Source organism: Lontra canadensis, unplaced genomic scaffold (assembly GCF_010015895.1).
Source record: "Lontra canadensis isolate GAN:19392208 unplaced genomic scaffold, GSC_riverotter_1.0 scaffold111, whole genome shotgun sequence".
Classification (NCBI taxonomy): Eukaryota; Metazoa; Chordata; class Mammalia; order Carnivora; family Mustelidae; genus Lontra; species Lontra canadensis.
Genome location: NW_022631105.1, coordinates 6041483 through 6063710, shown reverse-complemented (window position 1 = coordinate 6063710; position 22228 = coordinate 6041483). Strand labels below are relative to the sequence as shown.

At 55.4% G+C, this 22228-nt stretch overlaps 1 protein-coding gene across 4 annotated transcripts; it reads left to right on the top strand.

The window, feature by feature from the left end:
* The first annotated feature begins 2762 nt into the window (after positions 1 to 2762).
* ZNF775 (zinc finger protein 775) lies at positions 2763 to 21216 on the top strand. Of its 4 annotated transcripts, none has more exons than XM_032840167.1 (3): positions 2763 to 3352; positions 12553 to 12622; positions 19038 to 21216. In XM_032840167.1, exons 2-3 carry the CDS (start codon positions 12592 to 12594, stop codon positions 20612 to 20614), a joined length of 1608 nt encoding a protein of 535 aa, XP_032696058.1. In that variant the 5' UTR covers positions 2763 to 3352; positions 12553 to 12591; the 3' UTR covers positions 20615 to 21216. The 4 variants fall into 4 exon arrangements, with proteins under 4 accessions (XP_032696058.1, XP_032696059.1, XP_032696057.1 ...); XM_032840166.1 differs by lacking the exon at positions 2763 to 3352 and adding an exon at positions 3984 to 4563 and having other exon boundaries at positions 12553 to 12623; positions 19036 to 21216; XM_032840165.1 differs by lacking the exon at positions 2763 to 3352 and adding an exon at positions 7529 to 7552 and having other exon boundaries at positions 12553 to 12623; positions 19036 to 21216.
* The last annotated feature ends 1012 nt before the right edge of the window (positions 21217 to 22228 follow it).

Sequence of the window (22228 nt, the reverse complement as noted above, 5' to 3'; positions counted from 1 at the left end):
GCCCTCTGATGCTTCCCTGCACTGTTTCATACACATCAGAGTGCCTGTTCTTGACAGGTATTCGTAGGCCCTTTTCCTGCCAGTTTTAGTGATTTCTGCATAGATCCAGCCTGTGCACACCATGCATAATAACCACCACGGTTTATGGGAGCCGCACCACGCAAAGTTTACTTAAGCGATCTCACATAATCTCCGGTTGGGAGGTACTCCTCTTTTACAGATAAAAACGTTTGCTCAAGGTCATGTAACTGGCAATCACCAGAGGTCATTTAAACCCGGGTCTCTTGACTCCTGGACCCTAGGCTCCTGACCACCACTACGTGTTTGCTGGGTGAACGGAGTATGCTGCTGCTTTGGTGAAGATAATTTTTTTTTAAAGATTTTATTTATTTGACAGAGATCACAATCAGGGAGAGAGGCAGAGAGAGAGGAAGGGAAGCAGACTCCCCGCTGAGCAGAGAGCCCGATGCAGGGCTCTATCCCAGGACTCTGGGATCATGACCTGAGCCGAAGGCAGAGGCTTCAATCCACTGAGCCACCCAGGCACTCCTGGTGAAAATAATTATTAAATGCCTACCATGCCTGATGTTGTGATGGCAACTAGGGGTTTACCAAGATAAGACCTTGTCCTTACCTCTATGAGGCCCAAGTCTGGACATATATGTGTACACAAATAATGAGCGGAGGGAGGGAAATGGGGGTGAGTGGCTCGTGTAGGATGGAAGCAGATAGCTTCCAAGTTTCATATTGGTTGAAGCCACTTCATGCCTTCATGGAGCCACTTAAAAACCTCTATAGTGGGGCGCCTGGGTGGTTCAGTGGGTTAAAGCCTCTGCCTTTGGCTCAGGTCATGATCCCAGGGTCCTGGGATGGAGCCCCACATCGGGCTCTCTGCTCTGCAGGGAGCCTGCTTCCTCCTCTCTCTCTGCCTGCCTCTCTGCCTACTTGTGATCTCTGTCTGTCAAATAAATAAATAAAATCTTAAAAAAAAAAAACAACCAACCCTCTATACTTAATGGCAAATTATCTTTCAGAGACTAGAAGCATTGACTCAAGAAAGCCACACATCAGTATGTCTCTTTAAGAGACCCCAGGGATTCAAGGGAAGGAAAGCAATGGTTTTTTGGGGGCAGGCAGGTAGGTCAAGGTCTGGGGCTGATGGGCAGGGAGCAGGAGCCAGGTCCTCAGGCATCTAAGGTTTGTACTTGGGGGTTGGGGAAAAGGGTAAGGACGAGGGAATCTGACCAGGGTTTCTGACTGTGAAAGAGGACCTTTGAAGGAAATGTTTGGGGGTGGGGAAGGCTGGCATTGGGCATCCATTTGTTCTGTGCTGCACCTGCTTTTGGGCAGAGATGGTGAGGAGAGGTCCAAAGTTCAGGGGAAGTCACAGAAGTGGCCTTGAGGGGGCTGGTCAAGCTGGGACAGAGTGAACTTGTCCATGGGTCCTTCCTGGGTCCCTCAGAGGACCTGGTGGTTCCCAAGTCCTTGCTCAGCATGGCACACGCTGATAGCAGTCTTGAGGGAGGAACTGCTGAGGTTGGAGGGGTCAGAGTTCTGCTGACAGGAGCCACACTTCTGAAGTGTCCAGGTTCCCCCCCCCCCCCGGCCCACTTTTTCTAATACAATTACAAGAAGTCAATTATCTTGTCAAAATTTAATAATGCAGACATATATTTTTTTAAATGCCGAAGTCTTTCATTCTCCCCTCTCCCCAGCCCGTTCTGTTTTTTCTCTCTTTTTTCTAAATGTAAATCGGATCCCAGATGTGCTTCATTCTTTCCGTCCTTGAAATACCCTTGGTCATGACATGCCAATCTGGAGGAAATCTTTCACTCTGTAGAGGAAACATGCCCAAGACAAGTGGGTTTTCTCACTCATGACCAGTGACAGATCTGGGACCAGAACACCAGAATTCCACAAGCCTTTGGTAAACCTCCAGTAGGTATTCTAGAAAATAAAGAGATGGACCGGATTCTTGAAAAAGTTGATGGCCTAGTGGTATCTGGCCTCTGTGTAGGCTTTTATACTTCACACATATTTCTATAGACAATAGAACCAATTTGGGTCCTGTAAAAGTCAGGAAAGGTAAGTATGTAACTAGGAAATTACTCTTTTACAGATAAGTCAAAGTCCAGAGACAGAAAAACTGCACAAAAGTTAGTGGCAAACCGGACAGAATCTCAGTTCTACAGTGTCTATTGTCCTGAAGCCAAACAATAGCTGGGCCACAGCAATGCCTAGGAGGCGGCTACTGATTCACTAGAACGAGGCCCACCAGCTCCACAGTCGATGTCTCAGGGAGAGAGAGGCCAGCTCTGTCTTTATCAACCCCCAGTCCCAAAGGCAGTTTCTCAGCAGCTCCAGAGAGAATCCTGCCAGTGGGAGCTGACCCAGCGGGCTGGAGGGAGCAGTGTGAGGAACCTTGTTGGCATAAAGGAACATTTGCTTCCAATTAGTGCGGGTAGAAGAGAAAATTCTCTTTTCCGGAGGTCTCCCGGAGCAGTCAAGACCCTCCCTGGAGTGTCCCCTGCTGGGACACTCCACCCAGGAACGTGACCTCTTCAGACCGTTGTTTCCTGACGAGAAAGCGAGGGGGTGGGTGTAACGAGGTCTCGGTGTGTCTCTATCTCATAGAGACCCCAGGATCGTTTATCCGGCACCCACGACGTGCCCGGCGCCGCGCGCGGTGCGGACGGCGATTTCTCTCGGGTCGCGCGAGATCGGTACAACAGCTTCTCACCCTAACATTTGGTGTACCAAGTGCCACCATGTCACATGCACACTCGAGTGTGAGCGCCAGAGCGGGCTTCGTGCGTCCTGTCCTCCCGGATCCCGGCACCAATAGCGGTGCGGGCGCGTCCTGAATCGGACGGAGAGTTGCGGAACGACGCGATCCATCTGAGAGCGCGTCCGCGGGGCCAGAGCCGGAGGGAGAGCGCGGCGGAGGGGAAGTACGGGGTGCCGCGACACTGTCGGGTCACCAGCACGCTGCCTCGCCCTCGCTCCTCCGCCCCTCGGAGCCCTGGACTCCAATCGCGCGCCAGCAGCCAAAGCGTTAACGCCGCTCGGGGCCCGGCGAGGCCCAGCGGGCGGCGGGGTCAGCCCGCCCACCAGGTCTATTGGCTCAGGAGAACAAAGGGGCCGCCCCGCGGGCTTCTCCGATAGGGCGGAGCTGGTCATCTGAGCGGCGCGGCCAATCAGACCGCGGGACGGCCCGGGGGATGGCTAAGCCCGCTAGCCAATCAGGGGGAGGCACCCGCCCCGCCTGTCCCGGGACTGGCGGGGCCGGAGAGCCCAGTGCCCAAGTCGCCCCGGGGTGGCAGTTCCCGTTAACCTTAACCACAAAGTCAAGGTATTTATTCCCGTCTCCTCCCTCCGAGTCCCTCCGAATCCGGGCGGCAGGGGCGTCCGGAGGGACGGACCGTGCTGTGGGGCCAGCGCCCGGCCCGCTCCTCCCGCGCTGCCTCCACCCACCCTCGGGCTGGCGGCGGCCTCGGGGGTCTCGGGGGTCCCCTGAGCTCCTGGCGCTGCGGCCCCGAACTTTCCCGACCCCCACACAGCCCCTGGGGAAAGGGGCCCGGGTCGTGCGTGGGAGGGGGCTGCAGGCCCGGGCAGAGAGCAGGAGGGGGGCCGTGAGAGCGGGAGGGACGGGGTGGTTAGCGGAGGGCTTGACCCCTGGTCCCTTCGGGCGCGTTCTGCCCAAGCGCTGTCCCTGTGTTCGGGGCTGTGTCGGCTGTGTCGGAGAGACCGAGCTTTTGGAGGGCAGGAACCCCAGGGCTCGCCGCACGGTGACACAGAGTAGCTGCTTAATAAATGATTCATTGAGGGGGCATGAAGATTTCGAGGGCGAACAATGAGGGGGAAGCACCACAGAAATTGGAAGTGCGTGTGCGTGTGTTGGGGGAACTCCATTTCAGGAAAATGGGCACAGGAGTCAAGACCTCAGTGGGGGTAGGGGTAGGAGCTGGGGGCTCCTCCTAATGGTGGAAGCTAACAGAGATGCTGCCTCCTCCAGTCCTTTGGGCAGGGCGGAGCCTGGAGTGTGTTGGGGTCAGTCAGACCTGGGGCTGGGTGTGGTCAGAGCCCAGGAGCTTGAGACCGGCTCACGTCCAGGCTCCACGGCTAGCTGTTGTTTTTGGGGTCCCTGGGTTCATCTGTAAAATGAAGAGATTAGAGGATATTAGTCTCCCTTCAACTCTAAGGTTCCATGATTCTGTGCTTCTAATCCGTTTTGGACTTAAATTTCTGTATTGTGATCCTTTACTAAAATTTTTGTTAATGGTTTACAACACTCGGGACCTTGGGCTGGGTGTTGGGGAGAGAGAAATACTCCATGTTAAGATGTTTATGGTCTTGCTGCGGAGACATATAAATTATTATTATCCCATGTACGTGGTATCAGGCTGGGTGGGTATACAGGTCAAACAGAGAAGGGCCCCTAACTGAGCCTGGCACATCCAAAAAAGCCTTCCTGCTCAGAGCGGTTCCTGATCTAGGCTGGGCGGAGAAGAGCTGGGCAAGAGTATTCCAAGACTGGTCACAGGCCAGCCAAGATGCTGCAAGGTCAGAGAGTCACGTGTTGGGACAATGGGGAGCTGGGAGGCAGGAGAAGCAAGCAGAGGCGGGTTCTAAATGGTCTTGCCAAGAAATTTCTAGCTGAACCTGAAAGTGCTGGGGACTCACTGGGAAGTATTTTGAGCAAAGTAGTAACATGTCCTCATTGTAATTTGGGGGAAATTGCTTTGAGTTCTGGGTGATGAATGGATTACGGAGGGGCAAGATAAGCTATAAAAACTGGTACAGTCTATGGGCAAGAAGAAGTGAGGCCTGAACTGGGTGGAGGGGGCAGTGGGAGATCTTGGAGGTATTAAAAACAGCACTGGTACAACCTTACCCAGGTGTGCGCTGTGACAGTTGTACTCTGGGTAGTGAGAGGGGGTGGTGGATTTGAGAGGCCTGATGAAGACCACTGTCCCCCCAGGAGAGGCAGGGGGTACCCAGGACAAAGTTCTGAACTTGGTGCTGGTGGGCCAACCCCATGCACCTGCCCCCCGCCCCCCATGAGGGTTAAGCTGAGGAATCCAAGATTTCTTAGTGCAGCAATGGCTGGGAGGGATGAGTGTGGTCAGAGTGTGCAGAAGGAGACCTCAGTCTAACTCTTTATGAGGCAAGGAGGATCACCTCTGGGCTTTGCTTTCCTCATCTGACAAGCGGGGGGTTTTGGGGGCAGGACACTCCTTACCCTTTCTAAGCTCTAAGGCTTGGAAAGTGTTTATGAATGAGAAAGTGACATCTGTTCAAAGTGTTGTCAGCAGTTAGTTTCATGTCTTGCCTTCAGATTGGGTCATAGCGGTCCCCAGGCCCTGGTGGGCTCTTGAGTCTTGGACCTTGGGGCCGAGGAATGTGGGTGCTGCTCTTTTCTCTAAAGGGAGACGGGGGAGCAGAGCCTGGGGATGTGGAGGCCACTGGTGAGGGACAGGTACAGGGGTAGGGAGGGGAGATGGGGCAGTCCTAGCAAAGGGGTGAATGTTGGACGTGTGGAGGCAGAAGTGCTGGAAAGAAGTGCCTCGGAGATGGGCCTGGGGTTACGTCATGGACCTCTGGGAGTGGGGCAGGCATGATAGGATAAGGCAGCTGCCCCCGCTGTCGGTGGACCTGGTTCCCAGGTGATGCCGGTGGAAGCAGCCTGAGGTCATTGAACTGGGCTGTTCTTACCAGGGCAACCCTGAGGTACAGTTCTTATAATGTGGGTGGCAGGGAGGGGGTGACCTAGAAGTAATTCGTCTTGCACTTTGTGAATGTTTCCCACTGTTTTCTCTGCTTGCTTGAGAGCACAGGTCTATCCGAAGGAATATGTGTTAGTATTTTCCAAATAATAATTTTAAGAATTTCTATGGAATGATGGCCTGTCCTTTCCCCTCGCTCCTCTGACCCCTGTCCTAGGACTGAGGGCCGCAGTGTTTGGGAGACCGAGGTCTAAAGGTGCTGGAGCAGAAGAGGCAGAAGGAGCAGGGCTTGGAAGAAGGGCTGTAGTGGGAGGGGCGCGGGACCCCTGGTCCAGTGCTGGGTGCCATCTGGGGGAAGCCGGAGAAGACGGAGGCGTTCTGGGGGAGCAGGGCCGGTGAGGGGAGAGGAATATGGGGTGGAAGCCCTGGAGGGGGTGGGGAGTCCTGTGGGAGGCCCAGAAGGACCTTGGGCATGCCGTGCTTGGGTGAGGGGAGAAGGTGGGCCTCTAGGTGGTGGCGGCAACACTTCCCTGGTCTGAGCTAGGGCCTCTGGACCTGCTTGTTTGTCTGTGGGCCCTGGGGCCATGTGAGATGGGAAGCAGGTCTCCTGGGGCCCCGGTGGCAGCTGCACTATGTTTCTGATAACATTTTAAAGCCACTGGTATGTGTGTCCTCAACGAGAGGAAGGTTGGAGGTCTGGTATGTCCAGGGGCATGACAGAGGACAGACTGCTTCCTTCCCCTCAGTGAAGCTGAGACTTTGAGCCTTAGGCCAGCAAAAGCATCCAGAGCTTCGAGTCCAGCCCCCCTGCCTGGCGCTCAGGGCCCCCAGCCTCCAGCCCTGCTTTCCTTACCACCATCTACTCAGCCCCCTCCACTCCTACCCTGTTAGGCACATGCATGTAGCCCAGACCCCCACCTCCCAGGGCTGTTGAGGGTCCAGTGACCTATACAGGGAGCTGTGTGTGGCCTTGAGATGGTCCCAACAGGAAAGTCCACACACACCCTCTTCCTCCTGCCAGGCCCGCTCACATCGGGGAGCAGAGTTTGGGGTGACTGTGTAGGTGCTGGGGGCCTCTGAAGATTCCGAAACAACTGGGGCACCTAACAGGTGGTGAGTGTCCCCCCATCATACTGCCTCGATTCCAGCTCCCTGAGTTCCCTTTCTTGGAGCAGGGGGCAGCTGGGAACGTAGCGGAGTCCCGCGCAGATGCATGTTCCTGTGTTCACGGGCGCACCGCTTGTGTCGTGCTCCTGTGGCTCATGCCTGCACACGCTGGTGTCTGTGCGTCTGCAGGTGGGTCTGTGGGTTTCTGAAGGTCTCAGCTTCTCTGTACTTTACATACAGTTTTGCAGCTCTTCCCTTCTGTAGGAGTGTCTCTGTGTTCTTGCGGCTCTGAACCTTGCTTTCTGTAGCTGTGTTAGATGTTAGCTAGGATTGTTTCCGGAGGTGTCTGTGCATTTAGCGATCACACCCGTTTCTTCTCAGACGCCCATCCCTGCATACTGTACCTGAAACACCACTGACCATGACTGCAGTTGGATTCCCTGGCGGAAGACACCATCCCCCTGTCCCTAGATGGTTGTCATCAGTGACCAAGGACTGGGGCCAGAGGAACCCTCTCTTCCCTCCTCCATTCACTCACTCACTCACTCATTCATTCATTCATTCATTCTACAGATACACCTTGGAGATAGTGCAGGTTTGTTTCCGGACCCCTGCAGGAAAGCAAATACTGCGCTAAAGCGAATCAAGTGGATTTTGGGTTTCTCGATGCATGCGAGTTTTACTTTCGTGATACAGTATCTGCTGCGTGTGCAACAGCCGTATGTCTACATCGACAACGTACATGCCTTCGTTAAAAAAGACTTCATTGCCCGAACGTGCTGTCCATCGCCTGGCCTTTCCGCAGGTCATAATCGCTCGTCACAGATCCCCCTAGCAAATATGGTAGTAACAAAAAAGTTTGGAATAGTGTGAGAATTACCAAAATGTGACACAGTGACAGGAAGTGAGCAAAGGCTGTCGGGAAAAATCGTGCTCCACGCAGACCGGCCACAAACCTTCAGTTTGTAAAAAAAAATGCCGCATTTGTGAAGTGCAAAAAAGCTGGGTGTGGTTGTGAACGGAGCCAGGCCCTTGTCTGCCCGGAGCCCACGGTCTAGCTCAGCGCCGTCCCTTGGGGCTTCAGGAACCTCGGAATGTCCTTGGCTGTCCTTGCGGGAGCTCGGGCTCCATGAGGCCATTGAGCGCTTGAAATGCTGCCAGGAGTGATGGAGAATCTGAATTTAAAAGTTGACTTATGTAAATTTGAATAATCACATGTGGGTATAGAAGCCAGCCTCCCGAAAACAAGGGAAGGGTTGTTTATGGTTTGGTAAGTCCCGTACTTTCTTCTAGGAGGCGACATGGTCCCCGAGAAGGAGCTCTGGTGGGGCCAGGTTGACCCCACTTTGGTTCTGGCTCTTTTTCTTACCAGCTGTGTGACCTTGGGCAAATGGTTTAACTTCTTGGAGCCGTGGTTCCTCAGCCATAATTGGTTGTGAAGGAGGAAATGGGCGATACCTGCTAAGTGTTTGGTGCACAGCAGTGCTCAGCGGCTGGGGACTCTCTCCCTGTCTGTATGGGGGTCTTGGCTGAGCACCCTTCTTTCCATGGCCAGATCAATATCAAGATCTCAGGGCTGTCCCCCATGCCCCTCAGTAAGTAAGGTTAGGAGCGGCAGAACCTGGGCCCTGAGGGAGCACTCTGAGAGCACCCCCGACTAGGGTCAAGCCTGAGTGGGGCCACCCACTTACAAATGCTGTCCTGAGCCACAGTCTCGAGTCTGGGTCCCTGGGCATCTGACCTGTGTGAGCCAGCGCGGTGGGTCAGGGCAAGGAGACGGGAAGCAGGGCCTGCCTGCAGGGAACCAGGAACTCCCAAGGAAAGAAAGTGGGGAGTGGGCCAGGCAGATTAGAGCGATTAGAGCATGGGAGGGGGGAGGGGGGCGGGAGGCTGGGGGATGGGCCATGCACTGGACAAGATGGGGTCAGACTAGCTGAGGGGTGGGAAAGATGTGGCTAATGGAAAGGTGGGCCATTCAGGATGCACGGCAGCCTCGCTGGTGTGGCAAAGGCGGTCAGCTTGATGTGGAAGGAGCACTTGGGGAAGAGGACCCCCTGCCTGCGGTTTCCTGTGGGGGCAGGGGGGCTGCTGGTGTAGGGGAGCAGTGGTGGCTGTTGAGGACCTGGGTGTGGGCCCGGTGGGAGCTCGTGGCTGAGGAGGGGTGGTTTGTGGGCTGTGGTTTGGGGTGATGCTACCCCTCCCAGCCTCAGCTCCTGGTGGGGCCATGGGGCCAGTCCCCACTCCACCAGTGACAAAGGACACATGAGGTGTCATCCACTTCCCCTGCCCCATCTGTGGCCTGCTCTGTGAAGGTCGTGCGTAGCCGGTGGAAAAGTTCCAGGGGCCTGTGGTTGGGAGGGTGTGGGGAGACGTGAACGCCTCCCTGTGCTGCCCCTCCTGTCTGTGGCCTTTCTCTTCGCCCCAGCTGCTGTCCGCTCCCCTCCCTGCCCCCAGGATTCTGCTGGGAGCAAAGCCGCTTTGTTACCTTCCCCTGCCCCAGACCTTACCACCTGCCGCCAGGCACAGTCCTCCGTTTGTTCACGCTGAGAGGTTTGTCAGCAGCTGCCCCCGCTGCCCCCCAGCCTCTCTCAGAGGGGGCTCCCACCCCAACTGCAGCCTCACCGGTGAGGGCAGGCCCAGGCCCAGAGCCAGGTGCTGGGAAGGGGGAAGTGACCAGGGCCTTGTCCCAAGACCTAGCCCCTGTGTGTGTCCCACCCTCCGTAGAACTTGCTGGGCCGGGTTGCTGGAGACGGGAGTGAGAGGCCAAGCAGCCTTCCGAGACTCAGTGTGGGCACCGTGGGGGAGCCGGCTTGGCCCTGTTGCCTTCTGTGTCGGCAGGGGCATTTTGCTGGGCAGCCTGCATGCCAGGCCAGGTCGGGGGAGCCATGGGTCAGGGGGGCGGTGAGTGGCAGCCAGAAGGGGCCTGCAGGGCAGCGTAGGGGGCAGAGGCAGAAGAGGGAAGCGTCGCCTGGCTGACCAGCAGACACGTGGCCATACGCAAACACCCCTCTGTTCAGCTTTCTCGGGATTTTTACCTGTAGGACACCTGCTGGCCCGTCTTCTAGAGGCATCCCATCTGAGCACACAGTGGGAGGTGCCCTCAAGACATGGGGGCCTGCCCCCCATTCCTGTCCTCTGTGCCTCTCCTGTCCCCTGCCCTCTCATTTCTTACTTCTTCTCCTTGGGCCCATGGGGGTCCCCTCCCCTCTGTTCCCATTCCTGTGCTGACTGGGACCCCCCTGAGCCCTGGTGTGGCAGGGACAGAAGCCCAGGGACACAGGGAGCTGCTCTGTAGCTCGCTGTGAATTACTCACCAGGAACTGAAGCCTCCCTGCCACCAGAGCTGACTTATAGGTCGTAATACCCCTGGGAAGACAGAATGGATCAAGTAGGACCCATCTGATTGGGCTCAGGAGGCCCCTTGTTGTGTTGTGTGGGTGTTTTGTGAATAAGGTCAAGGCCCTACCCTCTGTCCTCACCCTGAACTGTGGCCCCAGCCTCTGGACCCTCTGAGTTTTCCTGAATTAAGGTGGTCTCCCCCTTCGCCAGTCCTTTGAGCCTCTTTAGGAGGACATCGAAACTCCAGTGGGAGAGAGGCCTCCCCAAGGTGTGGGACGCAAAGTAACCTGGCGGGAAGAGGTGGCATCAAGGCCCTCCTGCTGAGCCTTTCCCTCCCCTCTTCTCCCTGCCTGCTTTTTCTCTGCACCACAAGCAGCTTTTAGCCTCTGTAAGAAACCACAGTAGGGGTGCAGAGCAGACCCCTGGTGCAGAAATAGAATTGAAAACAAAATCTCCCAACTCTGAAAAGTTCCCCACAAAAGGAGGAGAGAAAGAGAAGTTTTTTTTTTTTTTTAATCAAATAAGTATGAAAGCAGATAGAAATGCACACAAGAGATTAGGAAAGCAGGAGGAGGTCCCCTGCCACCGGCCCCCCCCGCCCCGACCCAGTGACACAGCCCAGCAGACCAGACACAGCCTGCCACCAGATAGAGCGGAAAGAGGACTCCCCCGATGGCCCCATTTGTCACCCAGAGTGCATCCTCACTCACCTGGCCATGGGGTGGCCACCTGTGTTTGCTAATTGCCTTTCTCCCAAGGAGCAGTGCGGCCTCCTGTGCTTACGACGACGGGAGATGGCTCTGCAGCCTGGAGCCAGGTGCCCCGTGGAAGTCGGCACCCCCCTCTGGGTCACCCTCTCGCTTGGTGTTTACATTTCAAGGAGGCAGCTCCCAGGGCCTTGGGCAGAGGTCTGGGTTGTAAAGCTGGCAAGAGGCTTGTGTAGCTTTTGAAAAGCTTTCCGTGCCTCTCTCAAAGGGGCAGAGAGAAATTCACGATGACAACTTTTCTGAAGTAAATGCTCTAAAAGAAAGGGTCAGAGTTTCTTTCCCCTTTTCCCCAGGGAAAACGATTTCTCTCTTTTTAAAATTCATATTTGCCCTGATGCCCTGATCTTGGTAGGGCCTAGATTCCTGGTGTGGGTCCCTGCACACACACACACACACACACACACACACCACCACCACAGTGGCTGTTGGAAGGGGACCTGGGAAACGGGAGGGGGGATGCCCTTGGGATGGGGTTTCCTGAGGGCCTGAGGTGGAGAGCAAGAGCAGACCGCTATCTGTGAGGTGGCAGGGAAGAGAGCCCCGAGGGATCTGGAGGAGCCCCTTGGTAGCAGCAGGGAGAGCTGAGCACCTGGGCTGTGGGCAACACGTGCCGCGCATCCTCACTTGGGCCTTGGCGAGTGTGGGCACGAGGGGGTACAGGTGTGTGAAACAACCTCAGGAGAGGCAGCCCACGGCACCAAGTGCAGCAAATGATGCCCCTGCCCCCCATGCCAGTTCAGGTCAGCGGGCCAAGCGGTCAGGCCACACACCACCACCGGAAGTGCCCTCGGGGGCGGGGGCTGTCTCCCAGGCCCGGGGCGTTCAGCAGTGAGATGATGGGGTACGCAGACAAGTACATACTGTGTCAGGTGGCGAAAAGCGTTGCGGCGGAAGACGAAGTGGGGTTAGGATTGTGACAGGGAGGGCCACTTGGAGGAGGTGGCATTGAGGCAGAGACTGAAAAGCGAGGGCCAGGCAGGGATCTGGGGAAGAGCCTGGGCCCCCCCCAGCTGACCTGTTCCAGACAATGAGCCAGTTAGGACGTGTCCAAAACCTTGAACATTAAAACAAGGAAAAAAGGTGAGCCCCGGATGGATGAACTCTTCCTTGGGGTCCCCCAGATGGCCTGTGTGTGATCCTGCATGCAGTAGGGACCGGAGCGGACCTTGAAGGAGAGGGGCCGGTGATTTTGGAGGGCCAGCCCTGCCTTTCCGGGCATCTCCACAACCACTCAGACGGGTCTCCAGGCTTAGCTGGGGTGCATCTGTCACACACACCCCCCCACCGCTGATGTTGAGCCCGCAGGCGTGAGGCTGTGGTCTGGGAGTTGGAAGAGCTGGGGCCTCCTGGGAGCCAGCATTCAGCTGCCTCTGTGACTCGAGGCATGTCAGGGGCCCTCCCCGGCCTGAGTTTCATCCTCCTAAAATGGGAATAATGCCTGTTTGACCTGCCTAGCAGGTATGTGTGCAAGTTTACAAAAGCCCCAAAACTTTCAACCAAGGTCAGGGACAGAGAAGCTCTTGATAAAGAGGGAAAATGTTCTGTGAGATGGTGGGGGGTCGGGGGGACATTTGGTCCTTGTCCCACTGGCCAGCTCTCCTTCTCCCCCACAGATAGCAAGGCAAGCTCTGGTGCCCGGGAGGCCTCTGCCGATGGAGTGTGGCCTGGCTGGTGCGAGCACAGGTAAGGGAGTGCAGGGACAGGTGGGAACCGCTGCAGCCTCCTCTGCCAGGCCTGTCTTCCCCGCCCTGTCCCCTGTCCTCCCCCTGAGTGTGAGGTGCTGCCCTCACTAGGAGCCTGTGCGCTGCTGAATTGCAGAGCGGGACTAGGAGGTAGAAGGTCCTGTTGAAGAAGGCAAAGAAGACAGACTTTCCGCGCAGAAAGCCAGGCCAGGAGGGTGAGGAGGCATTTGCTAACTGTGGGCCGTGATGCTGGTCTAACTGAAAACCAGATCTCTGGGTAAGACGGTCCCTGTTGGGTTTTGATCAGGAAAGTGCCTTCGGTTTGGTCCATGGAAGCTTGCTGGGGTCACTCCGAGTTCATGGGCCGTGGGGAGGAAACTGCCAGGTAGGTGCTGCTGTGAGTGGACAGGCCTGTGCTCTGGGCACAAGGCCCCAGCACCCAGCATCGCTGGCCCCCGCTGCACCCTGCTGCCCAAAGGCTCTGGGCCTGGGAGAGGGGGGCAGGGCCCGTCCCTGGGAATGCTGCCCCTTGCCTCGGTGACTCTGGTTTCTTTACTTCCCCTCCCCTCCAGGGGCCTTGCCCCATGGACCCCAGAGCCCCAGCCTTCCCAGGATAATCACCACAACGAACCCAAGATGGAGACAAGCATCGGGCAGTAGGGTAACAAAGGAATGAGTCATCCAGCTTGGTGGGGTGGGGCAAGACATGGACACCGCGCAGCCTGGGGGCCGGGTCCTGACATAGACTTCAGGGAGCACAGTCACCCCACTTCCCAGGCCAGCTCCCCACCACGGCCATGTCAGTTTGAAGCCTGGAAACCCCCAAGGTGTGTGTATAAGAGAGAGCAAGAGATGTTGATGTTACCATAATTACAGTAAAACTGAGGACAGGTGGTGCCAGGCGTTTTGGCAGAAGGAAACTTTTCCCAGGGAAACACAAGTAGACTCCTGGTTCAGGCATGAGAGATGCGGTCAACCAGGGCCCTCTTCCCCACCTCTGGCAGCTTCTAAGTTGCCCTGGGGTCTTAGGGAAGAGGTGGAAAAACACTGGCTTTGACCCTAGAGGATGGAGGCAGTGGGGTGCTGGGCGCCCCTGGGGTCGCAGCCACGTTCTTGCCAGCTCCGGGCCTTCCGCCGCTCCCAGCAGCTGCCAGCCAGCCTTACAGAGGGAGGGAGGGACTCTTTCTGGATGGCCAAATTTTTCAGATAATTGTGAGCTTACCTCTTTTAAGCACCTTTCAATTTCTTTCTATTTTATGTGTTTTTTCTTATTGTGGTGAAATATACACAATGTGAAATTGACCATTTTAACCAAGTTTTAGTGCAGGAGCCAGTGGTGTATGTCCCTTCACATGGTTGTGCAAGCACCATCACGATCTCCAGGACATTTCCATCGCCCCAGAAACTGTCCCCATTGAGCAGTAGCTCCCCATTGAGCACCTTTGTGTTTTATCTGAACCATTTAGAATTTTTTTTTTTAAATTTTATTTATTTATGTGACAGAGAGAAATCACAAGTAGGCAGAGAGGCAGGCAGAGAAAGAGGAGGAAGCAGGCTCCGCGCTAAGCAGAGAGCCCAATGCAGGGCTCAATCCCAGGACCCTGAGATCATGACCTGAGCCGAAGGCAGAGGCCCAACCCACTGAGCCACCCAGGTGCCCCACCATTTAGAATTTTTTAAAAAATTATCCTTTTTATGATGACAGAGGAGCCGAACCTTTGTTTTAGGACTCCTTCGGCAGGCAGGCCAAGGTCTGTTTTCCTTGTGTTAATACCTGAGCCCCGAGGGAAGGTATCCCTAAGGACCGGAGTCTCCGTGCACACGTGTCAGAGGAGCTCACACACACACAACCCAGTCACTTGTGTCTGCTCTGGGCCTGATGGCAGTGGACAGGAATGTTCTCTGGGCTTTCAGCCAGGTCCATCTTTTTGGCTAGAGATGGCGAGCCTTCCCAGCCATCAGCCACCATGATGAACATCAAGGTCAGGTTTAATCAGAGCAAGGCAGTGACTTTTGTGGGGCTCTGGGACATAATTGGGAGCCTGTCACTTGGGGACAGCAATGCCCCGCTTACCTGAGTATATTCTGGGTTCACTACCTGACTGCTAGTGTGGACACCTAGCCCGTTAAGTACTTTCTCTGGCCAACATTTCAGGGCATCTAAAACCTGCTGATAGTCAAGTACACTCATTACAGTTGGGTATTCAATTCCTGCCAATGAGCAGTTTGAATCACCACTTTGATCTTCAGATGATGACTCCTGCTAAAGTGATTTCTCACAACCAAGCACCTGGGGAGGCCTCCCGGGGGTATTTTTGCCGGGAGGAAAACTGACCCCTCACAGGTACTTTCTGGGCCCCCACCCTGCCACCCCATCCTCGCGGCCACCCCATCTTCTTCCATGTCCTTGTGATGGCCAGCGAGGCTGTGGAGGGGTTGCTGGGCTCTTTGGCCCCGGAACCCGCCAGGTTCTAAGTGAGGTTTTCTTTTTATTTCTTAAAACATTTTGAAGATTTAAAAATTCTAATATTTGAATATTCTCAAAAAATTTGAACAATGCAGATATTAAGATTTTAAACTTCTAATATTTGAATATCCTCATACAAATTCAAACAAAGCAGATAAAGTGGGGGTCCCCTTGGCTTCTCCCATCTAGCCCTTTATTGTCCCCATCGTCTGCAGGGCGCCCACCACCAGGCTTCCGTGTGGGTCGTCTGGAGTGCGCCTATGTCTGTATGTGGAGAGCCAGGGTGTTATTTTTCATAAATTGGGTCAGACGACTGATTGTTGTTTTCCAGTTTTTTTTTAGTTTGTTTTAACATGTTTTGGGAATCTTCACATCCACATATATATGGCTCTTTGGCATTTTTCTCAGTTGCTACCTACTATTCCTTCTTACGAAGGGAGAGATCATTTTGTGGAACTGTTACTGATGGTAATCAGACTGGCCTCCGCTTTTGCTAATTACAACTAGCACTGCAGTAAAAACTTGTGGACATTCCTTGTGCAGTCCTTTGTAAGGATTTTATTAGGATGAACACCCAGAGGGAAACTGTTGGGTGGAGGAAGTGGAAGTTTCGATACATTTATAATTTTAATAGGCACCATCAAATTGTTCTCCAAGAAGTCGGAAATCGCTCATGCCCCAGCACACGCACGTACAAACCTGTGTGCAGGTTTCTGTGTCGACAGAAGTTTTCAACTCCTTGGCGAGATTACCCAGGGGAGTGATTTCTTATGGAATAGAAAGAGTATGTTTCTTTTTTCAGAAACTGCCAAACTGTCTTCCAAAGGGGCTGCCCCCTGCGGCTTCCCCAGCAGTGGCGGCTGATGGTTCCTGACGGTTCCCAGGTCTCCGCATCCTCGCCAGCATCCAGTGCCAGCAGTGTTCTGGATTTTGACCATCCTCATACGTGTGTAGTGGTAGTGTTTTAGCTTGCAGTGTTGTATAAGCCAAATTCTTCCTTTCTCATTTTTAGAACTTTCTGGACGGTGTATGCACATCAGAAATTTTGTAATTCACTTAATTAGGATTGCACTGAATTTAAACATTGTTTTGGAGTGAAGAGCTTCCTTCCTTCTCTAGGAATGTGATGTAGCTGCCCTTTTAGTTACATTTTCTTTATCCTTTCAATAACGTTTGTTTACTTGCTATAAGTTATGTGTGTATGTTAGGTCTATTCCCAGTTATTTTTATAGCTTTTATTGCCATTAAAAAAAAAAGTTATGAGTTTTTATATGATTTTTTAATCTGGCAAGCTTGCTGAAACTTTCTTTTTTTTTTTTTAAGATCTATTTATTTATTTTGAGGGGGTGGGGAGGGCAGTGGGAGAGAGAGAATCCTGAAGCAGACTCCCTGCTGAGCGTGGATCCCGATGCAGGGCTTGATCCCAGAACCCTGAGGTCATGACCTGAGCTGAAATCAAGAGTCCCACTTAACCACTGAGCCACCCAGGCACCCCGTAAAACTATTTTATTTCTAATATTTTGTCAGTAGATTCTCCTACACATTCTATGTTAATAATTATCTGCAAATGACACTTTATTTTTCCCTCCCAATATTTATATATTTTTTTCTTTTCTCCCCCATGCTTTGGCTAGTTCCTCAAGGATAGTGTTGAAGAGTGGCAGTGACCATGAGCGCAACCTCGTTCCTAACCTGAATGGGCTTTTAATCCCTTGCCCTTGGGCTATAATATCTGCTGGGGTTTCTAGTATAGGTTCTGTGTCAGCCTAAGAGAGTTTCCTCATAGGCCTGGTTTGCTGAGAACTTACTTCTTCCTCCCTCCATCCCTTCTTCCTTCTCTCCCCCCAGAAATGATGTTGGACTTGATCATACAACATTTTTACATGGATTGAGATTTTGTCAGGTTTTTCCTATTTAGAAAGTCAATGTCATGAACATATTGAGCCATCTTTGCTTTCCTGGGTAAGAGCCCAGCAAGGTCATATGTTGTTCTTTTAATGCTGCTGAACTTGCTTTGCCAATGTTTTGGCTTGTTTGTTTTTGGTGTCTGCTTTCAAATGCTAAACCTATAATTTCCTGCCTGCTCTGCCCTTGTCTTGTTGACACTGGATCATGCTAGCTTGTGGGCTCCCCTCCTCCCCCACAGTCACTGTAAGCTTGGGTTAATGCTTCCCTTGGAGTTTTAGTAAAAACTGTTCTTTTTTCTTCTTCTTTTAAAGATCTTATTTATTCATTTGACAGACAGACATCACAAGTAGGCAGAGAGGCAGGCAGAGAGGAGGAAGCAGGCTCCCCGACAGAGAGCCCCATGCGGGGCTCCATCCCAGGACCCTGGGATCATGACCTGAGCCGAAGGCAAAGGCTTTAACCCACCGAGCCACCCACGCGCCCCTGTAAAAGCTGTTCTTATACTTAAGGGGCTTCTTACCCATTTTCAAGGTAGAAGGTTAGCTTTCTTTTCTGTCTCTTTTAGGACTTTTCTTTCTCTGCCCCCCCCTTTCTTGAGTTGGTTTTGTTAATTTATATGGTCTCACAGAATCATCCATTTTATACAGATTTTTCAAATTCATACAACATTTATGCATTAGTATTTTACGATTTTCAGAATCCTTTTTATATCTCTATGTTTCCTTTACCCTGTAGTCTCTGTGTTTATCTATTAATTTCTTCTTCCTACCTCCCTCGGGTTTATTTTGTTGTCTTTTGAATACCAGAATTAAGTTTCTCTTTTTGTTCCCAACTGTTTCATTTCACCTACTTTTTACTAAATGTAAACTTTTTGTTGAAGTATAACACAGAAAAGTGCACAGGTGACAAGCTTTATACATTCATATAAAAACATGTGCGTGAAACCAGCACCCAGATCGAGAGGGGGAACAATGGGGCCCCTGGGTAGCTCTGTGGGTTAAGCTTCTGATTCTTGATTGCCGCACAGGTCCTGATCTCAGAGTGGTGAGATCGAGCCCTGAGTCCAGCTCTGTGGAGCCTGTGTAAGATTCTCTACCTCTCCCTCTGCCCTCCACTGCTGGGCTCTCTCTTGCTTAAAAAAACAAAAACGAAAACACTGCCAGATCCCCCGAGGCCTCCTTTCCAACCACAGCGCCGCATCTAGGGCAGCCGTCGTCTTGACTTCTAACTCCTCCGTTAGTTTCCGCGGCTTTTAACCTTCCTACAGATCTTACAGTCTGTCTGTTGTGCCTGTAGCAGGCCTCTCCCGTCACGGTATGGGGCGGTGAGAAAGGGGGACAGAGCACCCCAGTAGAACCGAGCTCGCTTTGAGAGGTAGGTTCGAGGTAGTGGGTGGGGGGCGCGCTTGAGACTGAAGTGGGCGGGGCTTAGTTAGAGCACAACAGCACCTCTTCTGGGTGCTCGGACCTTTCCGACCTACTTTCTTGTTCGTGGTTTTGTTGAAGAAAGGTGGAGTTGCCAAACAGCCAAGGTGGAGGAGGGTGAGGCGCTGGGCCCGGTGGCTGCTGCCACAGCGAGCATGGGCGAAATGGGGCGTGGCCACCCCACCATGGGGGCACTGGCCATGCACTCGCTCACCAAGCTCCCGGCGCATGAATTCTTTTAGAAAAAGAATGAGAAGCTTTGAAGCTTGGCCGTTTTCTGCTTGTTCCTGGGTGGGAAGACCTTCCCTGCATCTCGGGGCCTCCCGGTGGAGAAGGTGGGGTGGGGGTGTGGCCTTGGAACAGCAGCTTCTCTTCCTTTCTGGTACTTTTCCTTCAGCACATCCCAAGCAGCCTTTCTCTGTCCTTTCTACCTTCCCTACTCTCCTCTCTCTGCCCCCTCGCGTCCTCCTACACTCCCTTCCGCGCATGCTTTCCTCCCACCGCGTTTTCTCATTCAATCATTCATTCATTCATTCATTCATTCCCGGCACTTCCTTCCCTCCAGCCCAGGGGGCAGTGAATGACTCTCCCCTCCTTTCTCCCTTTGCCTCTGGCAGATGGGCCCGTGATGAAGATCAAGCAGGAGAAGCCGGAGTGGTTGCTGCAGACGCTGGGGCCGCAGGCCGTGCTTTCCGAGAAGGACAAAGAAAACATCTTCCGGCAGCAGCATCGGGGCCTCCCGCCATGCCAGACCATGGGGAAGCCTCGGGCCTTGGGGGGACAGGAGGAGACTGGGTGGGCCCCTCCCGCTGAGCAGGCCGGGGGGCTGGCAGGCCGGGCTCTTTCTGCCGGCGAGGGTCACTTCGTGTGCCTGGACTGCGGGAAGAGGTTCAGCTGGTGGTCGTCGCTGAAGATCCACCAGCGCACCCACACCGGGGAGAAGCCGTACCCGTGCGGCAAGTGCGGCAAGAGCTTCAGCCAGAAGCCCAACCTGGCACGCCACCAGCGGCACCACACGGGCGAGCGGCCCTTCTGCTGCCCCGAGTGCGCCAGGCGCTTTAGCCAGAAGCAGCACCTGCTCAAGCACCAGAAGACCCACTCGCGGCCCGCCACCCACTCGTGCCCCGAGTGCGCGCGCTGCTTCCGCCACCAGGTGGGCCTCCGCATCCACCAGCGCGCGCACGCCCGGGACCGCCAGGGCGCCCGCGCGGGGCTGCAGGAGTTGCTGCGGGACGCCGCCGCCCGCCGGGGCTGTCGCCTGCGACCCGGGCCGCCGCGGGGCCGCCCCGAGTGGGCCTGGCTGGGGCTCTGCCAGGGCTGGTGGCGCCAGGCGGGGGCCCGGGCCGCGATCGCCGCCGCCGCGGGGCCGGGCGAGCAGCGCCAGTTCATCTGCAACGAGTGCGGCAAGAGCTTCACGTGGTGGTCGTCCCTGAACATCCACCAGCGCATCCACACGGGCGAGCGGCCCTACCCGTGCCCGGAGTGCGGCCGCCGCTTCAGCCAGAAACCCAACCTGACGCGCCACCTGCGCAACCACACGGGCGAGCGGCCGCACCCCTGCCCGCACTGCGGCCGCAGCTTCCGCCAGAAGCAGCACCTGCTCAAGCACCAGCGCACGCACCTGCCCGGCGCCCAGGCGGCGCGCTGCCCCAGCTGCGGCCAGACCTGCCCGAGCCGCGCGGCGCTGCGGGCCCACCAGCGCGCACACGCCGCCCCCGCCGCCGAGACGCCGCTCCCTGGGCCCGCCTTGCGGGACGCGGCGCCGCGCTCCGAGCCGCCGGCCGAAGCGCCCTCGGGCCTGTCGGCGCCGCCGCAGCCATCGCGCGACTCCCAGCCGGCCCGGGGTCCGGGGGTCGTGCCGTGGGGCCGGGCGCGGGCCGGCCTGAGCGCGCCGGGCGAGCCTCGCCAGTTCATCTGCAACGAGTGCGGCAAGAGCTTCTCGTGGTGGTCGGCGCTCACCATCCACCAGCGCATCCACACGGGCGAGCGGCCCTACCCGTGCCCGGAGTGCGGCCGTCGCTTCAGCCAGAAGCCCAACCTGACGCGCCACCGGCGCAACCACACGGGCGAGCGGCCCTATCTGTGCCCCGCGTGTGGCCGTGGCTTCAGCCAGAAGCAGCACCTGCTCAAGCACCAGCGCGTGCACCGGGGCCCCCTGGCGCCCACCCCCGGCGCCAAGGATCAGGCGCATTAGTGCGCAGGACGCAGCGGATGCGCGGTGGGGGTGGGAGGGCATGTTTGAGGAGCTACGGGGGCCACGAATGGCCGTTTTTACAACCCTCGGGGGTAGAACCCGGTGGAAGGGTGATTTCCTCAAGGCGCTGAAGGCTAGAGGACAGAATTCCAGAAGCATCCCCAAGGGCACAGCCCCAGGCGGGGCTGATGGAGGAGGTAGGATGATACAGATCTCATCTGGAGCCTGGATGTGGCCCTCGGTCCCTCAGACGTGGAACCCAGTCCTCAGACCCCAGTGAGGGTGAGGGGGCTGTGAGGGCTCTGGGAGAGGCTCCCCAGACTGTCTCATGCAGGCTGTCCACGGCCAGAGGCCAGGCTCCAGGGGGAGTTTTAACAGACTGCTAACAAGGATGGAAGCCAGTGGTGGTGGCTGAGGCGGGCCAAGCATAGTCCCAGTGCCAAGGACAATGCCCGGCACTTAATGGCCATTCACTGTGTATTTTTGGAGAGAGTGAATGATTCCCTGGTCGTCCTTCGCCATGAGTGCCCCAAAGCCCAGGGTGCTGTCACAGTGGGCGGGCCCTTGGGCCTGTACGCTGTGGTGGTTCTGCGGAGTTGTAAGAGGGGTGTAGGCAGCTGAGGCTTGGTAACTTGGAGAGGGCCCTGCAGCAGGAAAAAGCCATGTGTGCTGCTCCGACTTAGCAGCCCAGGGGCGCTCCCCACGGCCATCGCTGACTTGGGTCTTTATCAATGCCAGTGTTGCAGAAGAGAAAAATGAAGGATTGACTGTTTCACGTGGTCTCCTTGTCCTTTGTTAAGCCTCCCTTTTGGAACCCCAAGTCTGTGCACGTGCTGCGGTATCCTCAGGACCAGGACAGCGACCTTTAGGCCCGAGCGGAGCAGCTCCTCACGCCTGGTTCTTGCTGGGAGTGGACGGCAGTGTTCTCTTGCCCTCTCCAAACCAGTCTGGTATCTTCCCACATCCCTCCTCAACCTCTACCCACCACCACCACCACCCCTCCCCCGCCTCAGAGGCCCCTTCCAAAGCAAGGTGCTGAGGCCCTGGTGCTGACAGGAGGACCCATGGCTCCCGTGTGGGCCTGTGTCCTTGGCTTGTGTCCTCCCATAGGAAGGAAGGGAATTGCCAGAGAGCTGGGTGGTGGGAGTATTAGGGTTTGGATGGCCGGGAGGTGCAAGGAAAAATCGGGGACCGTAGCATTCTCTAGGAGGAGGAACCGCATCTGCCTACCCCTCCCAGGGGCCCAGCGACTTCTCTGAACTCAGGGAAGTGCTGCCTCCTCCAGGAGCTGCCAGATTTCATCTGGCTTCTGGTTGGTCGGTCACCACTTTCTCAGATTCTGTTGAATTCCTTTCATGTGGCAGGGGCTCTCCTTGTTGTAACATCACAGAAAGACCTGTGGGGGTGATCCGGTTCGCCCAGGGGGCACAGTGCCAGAAATGGTTAGCGCTCAGCTGGGTGGTCCACTCCTGGGCCTGGACTTAGTTACGTCACAAGCCCTGCTGTGAACTCTCCCTCTGGGCCCGCTGTGCCTCGTGGTTGCCATCCGTGTGAGAGCTGGGCTCGCAGTCCAGCGAGGTTTTTTCTAGACCCTAGGTGCTCTCCTACCTTCCC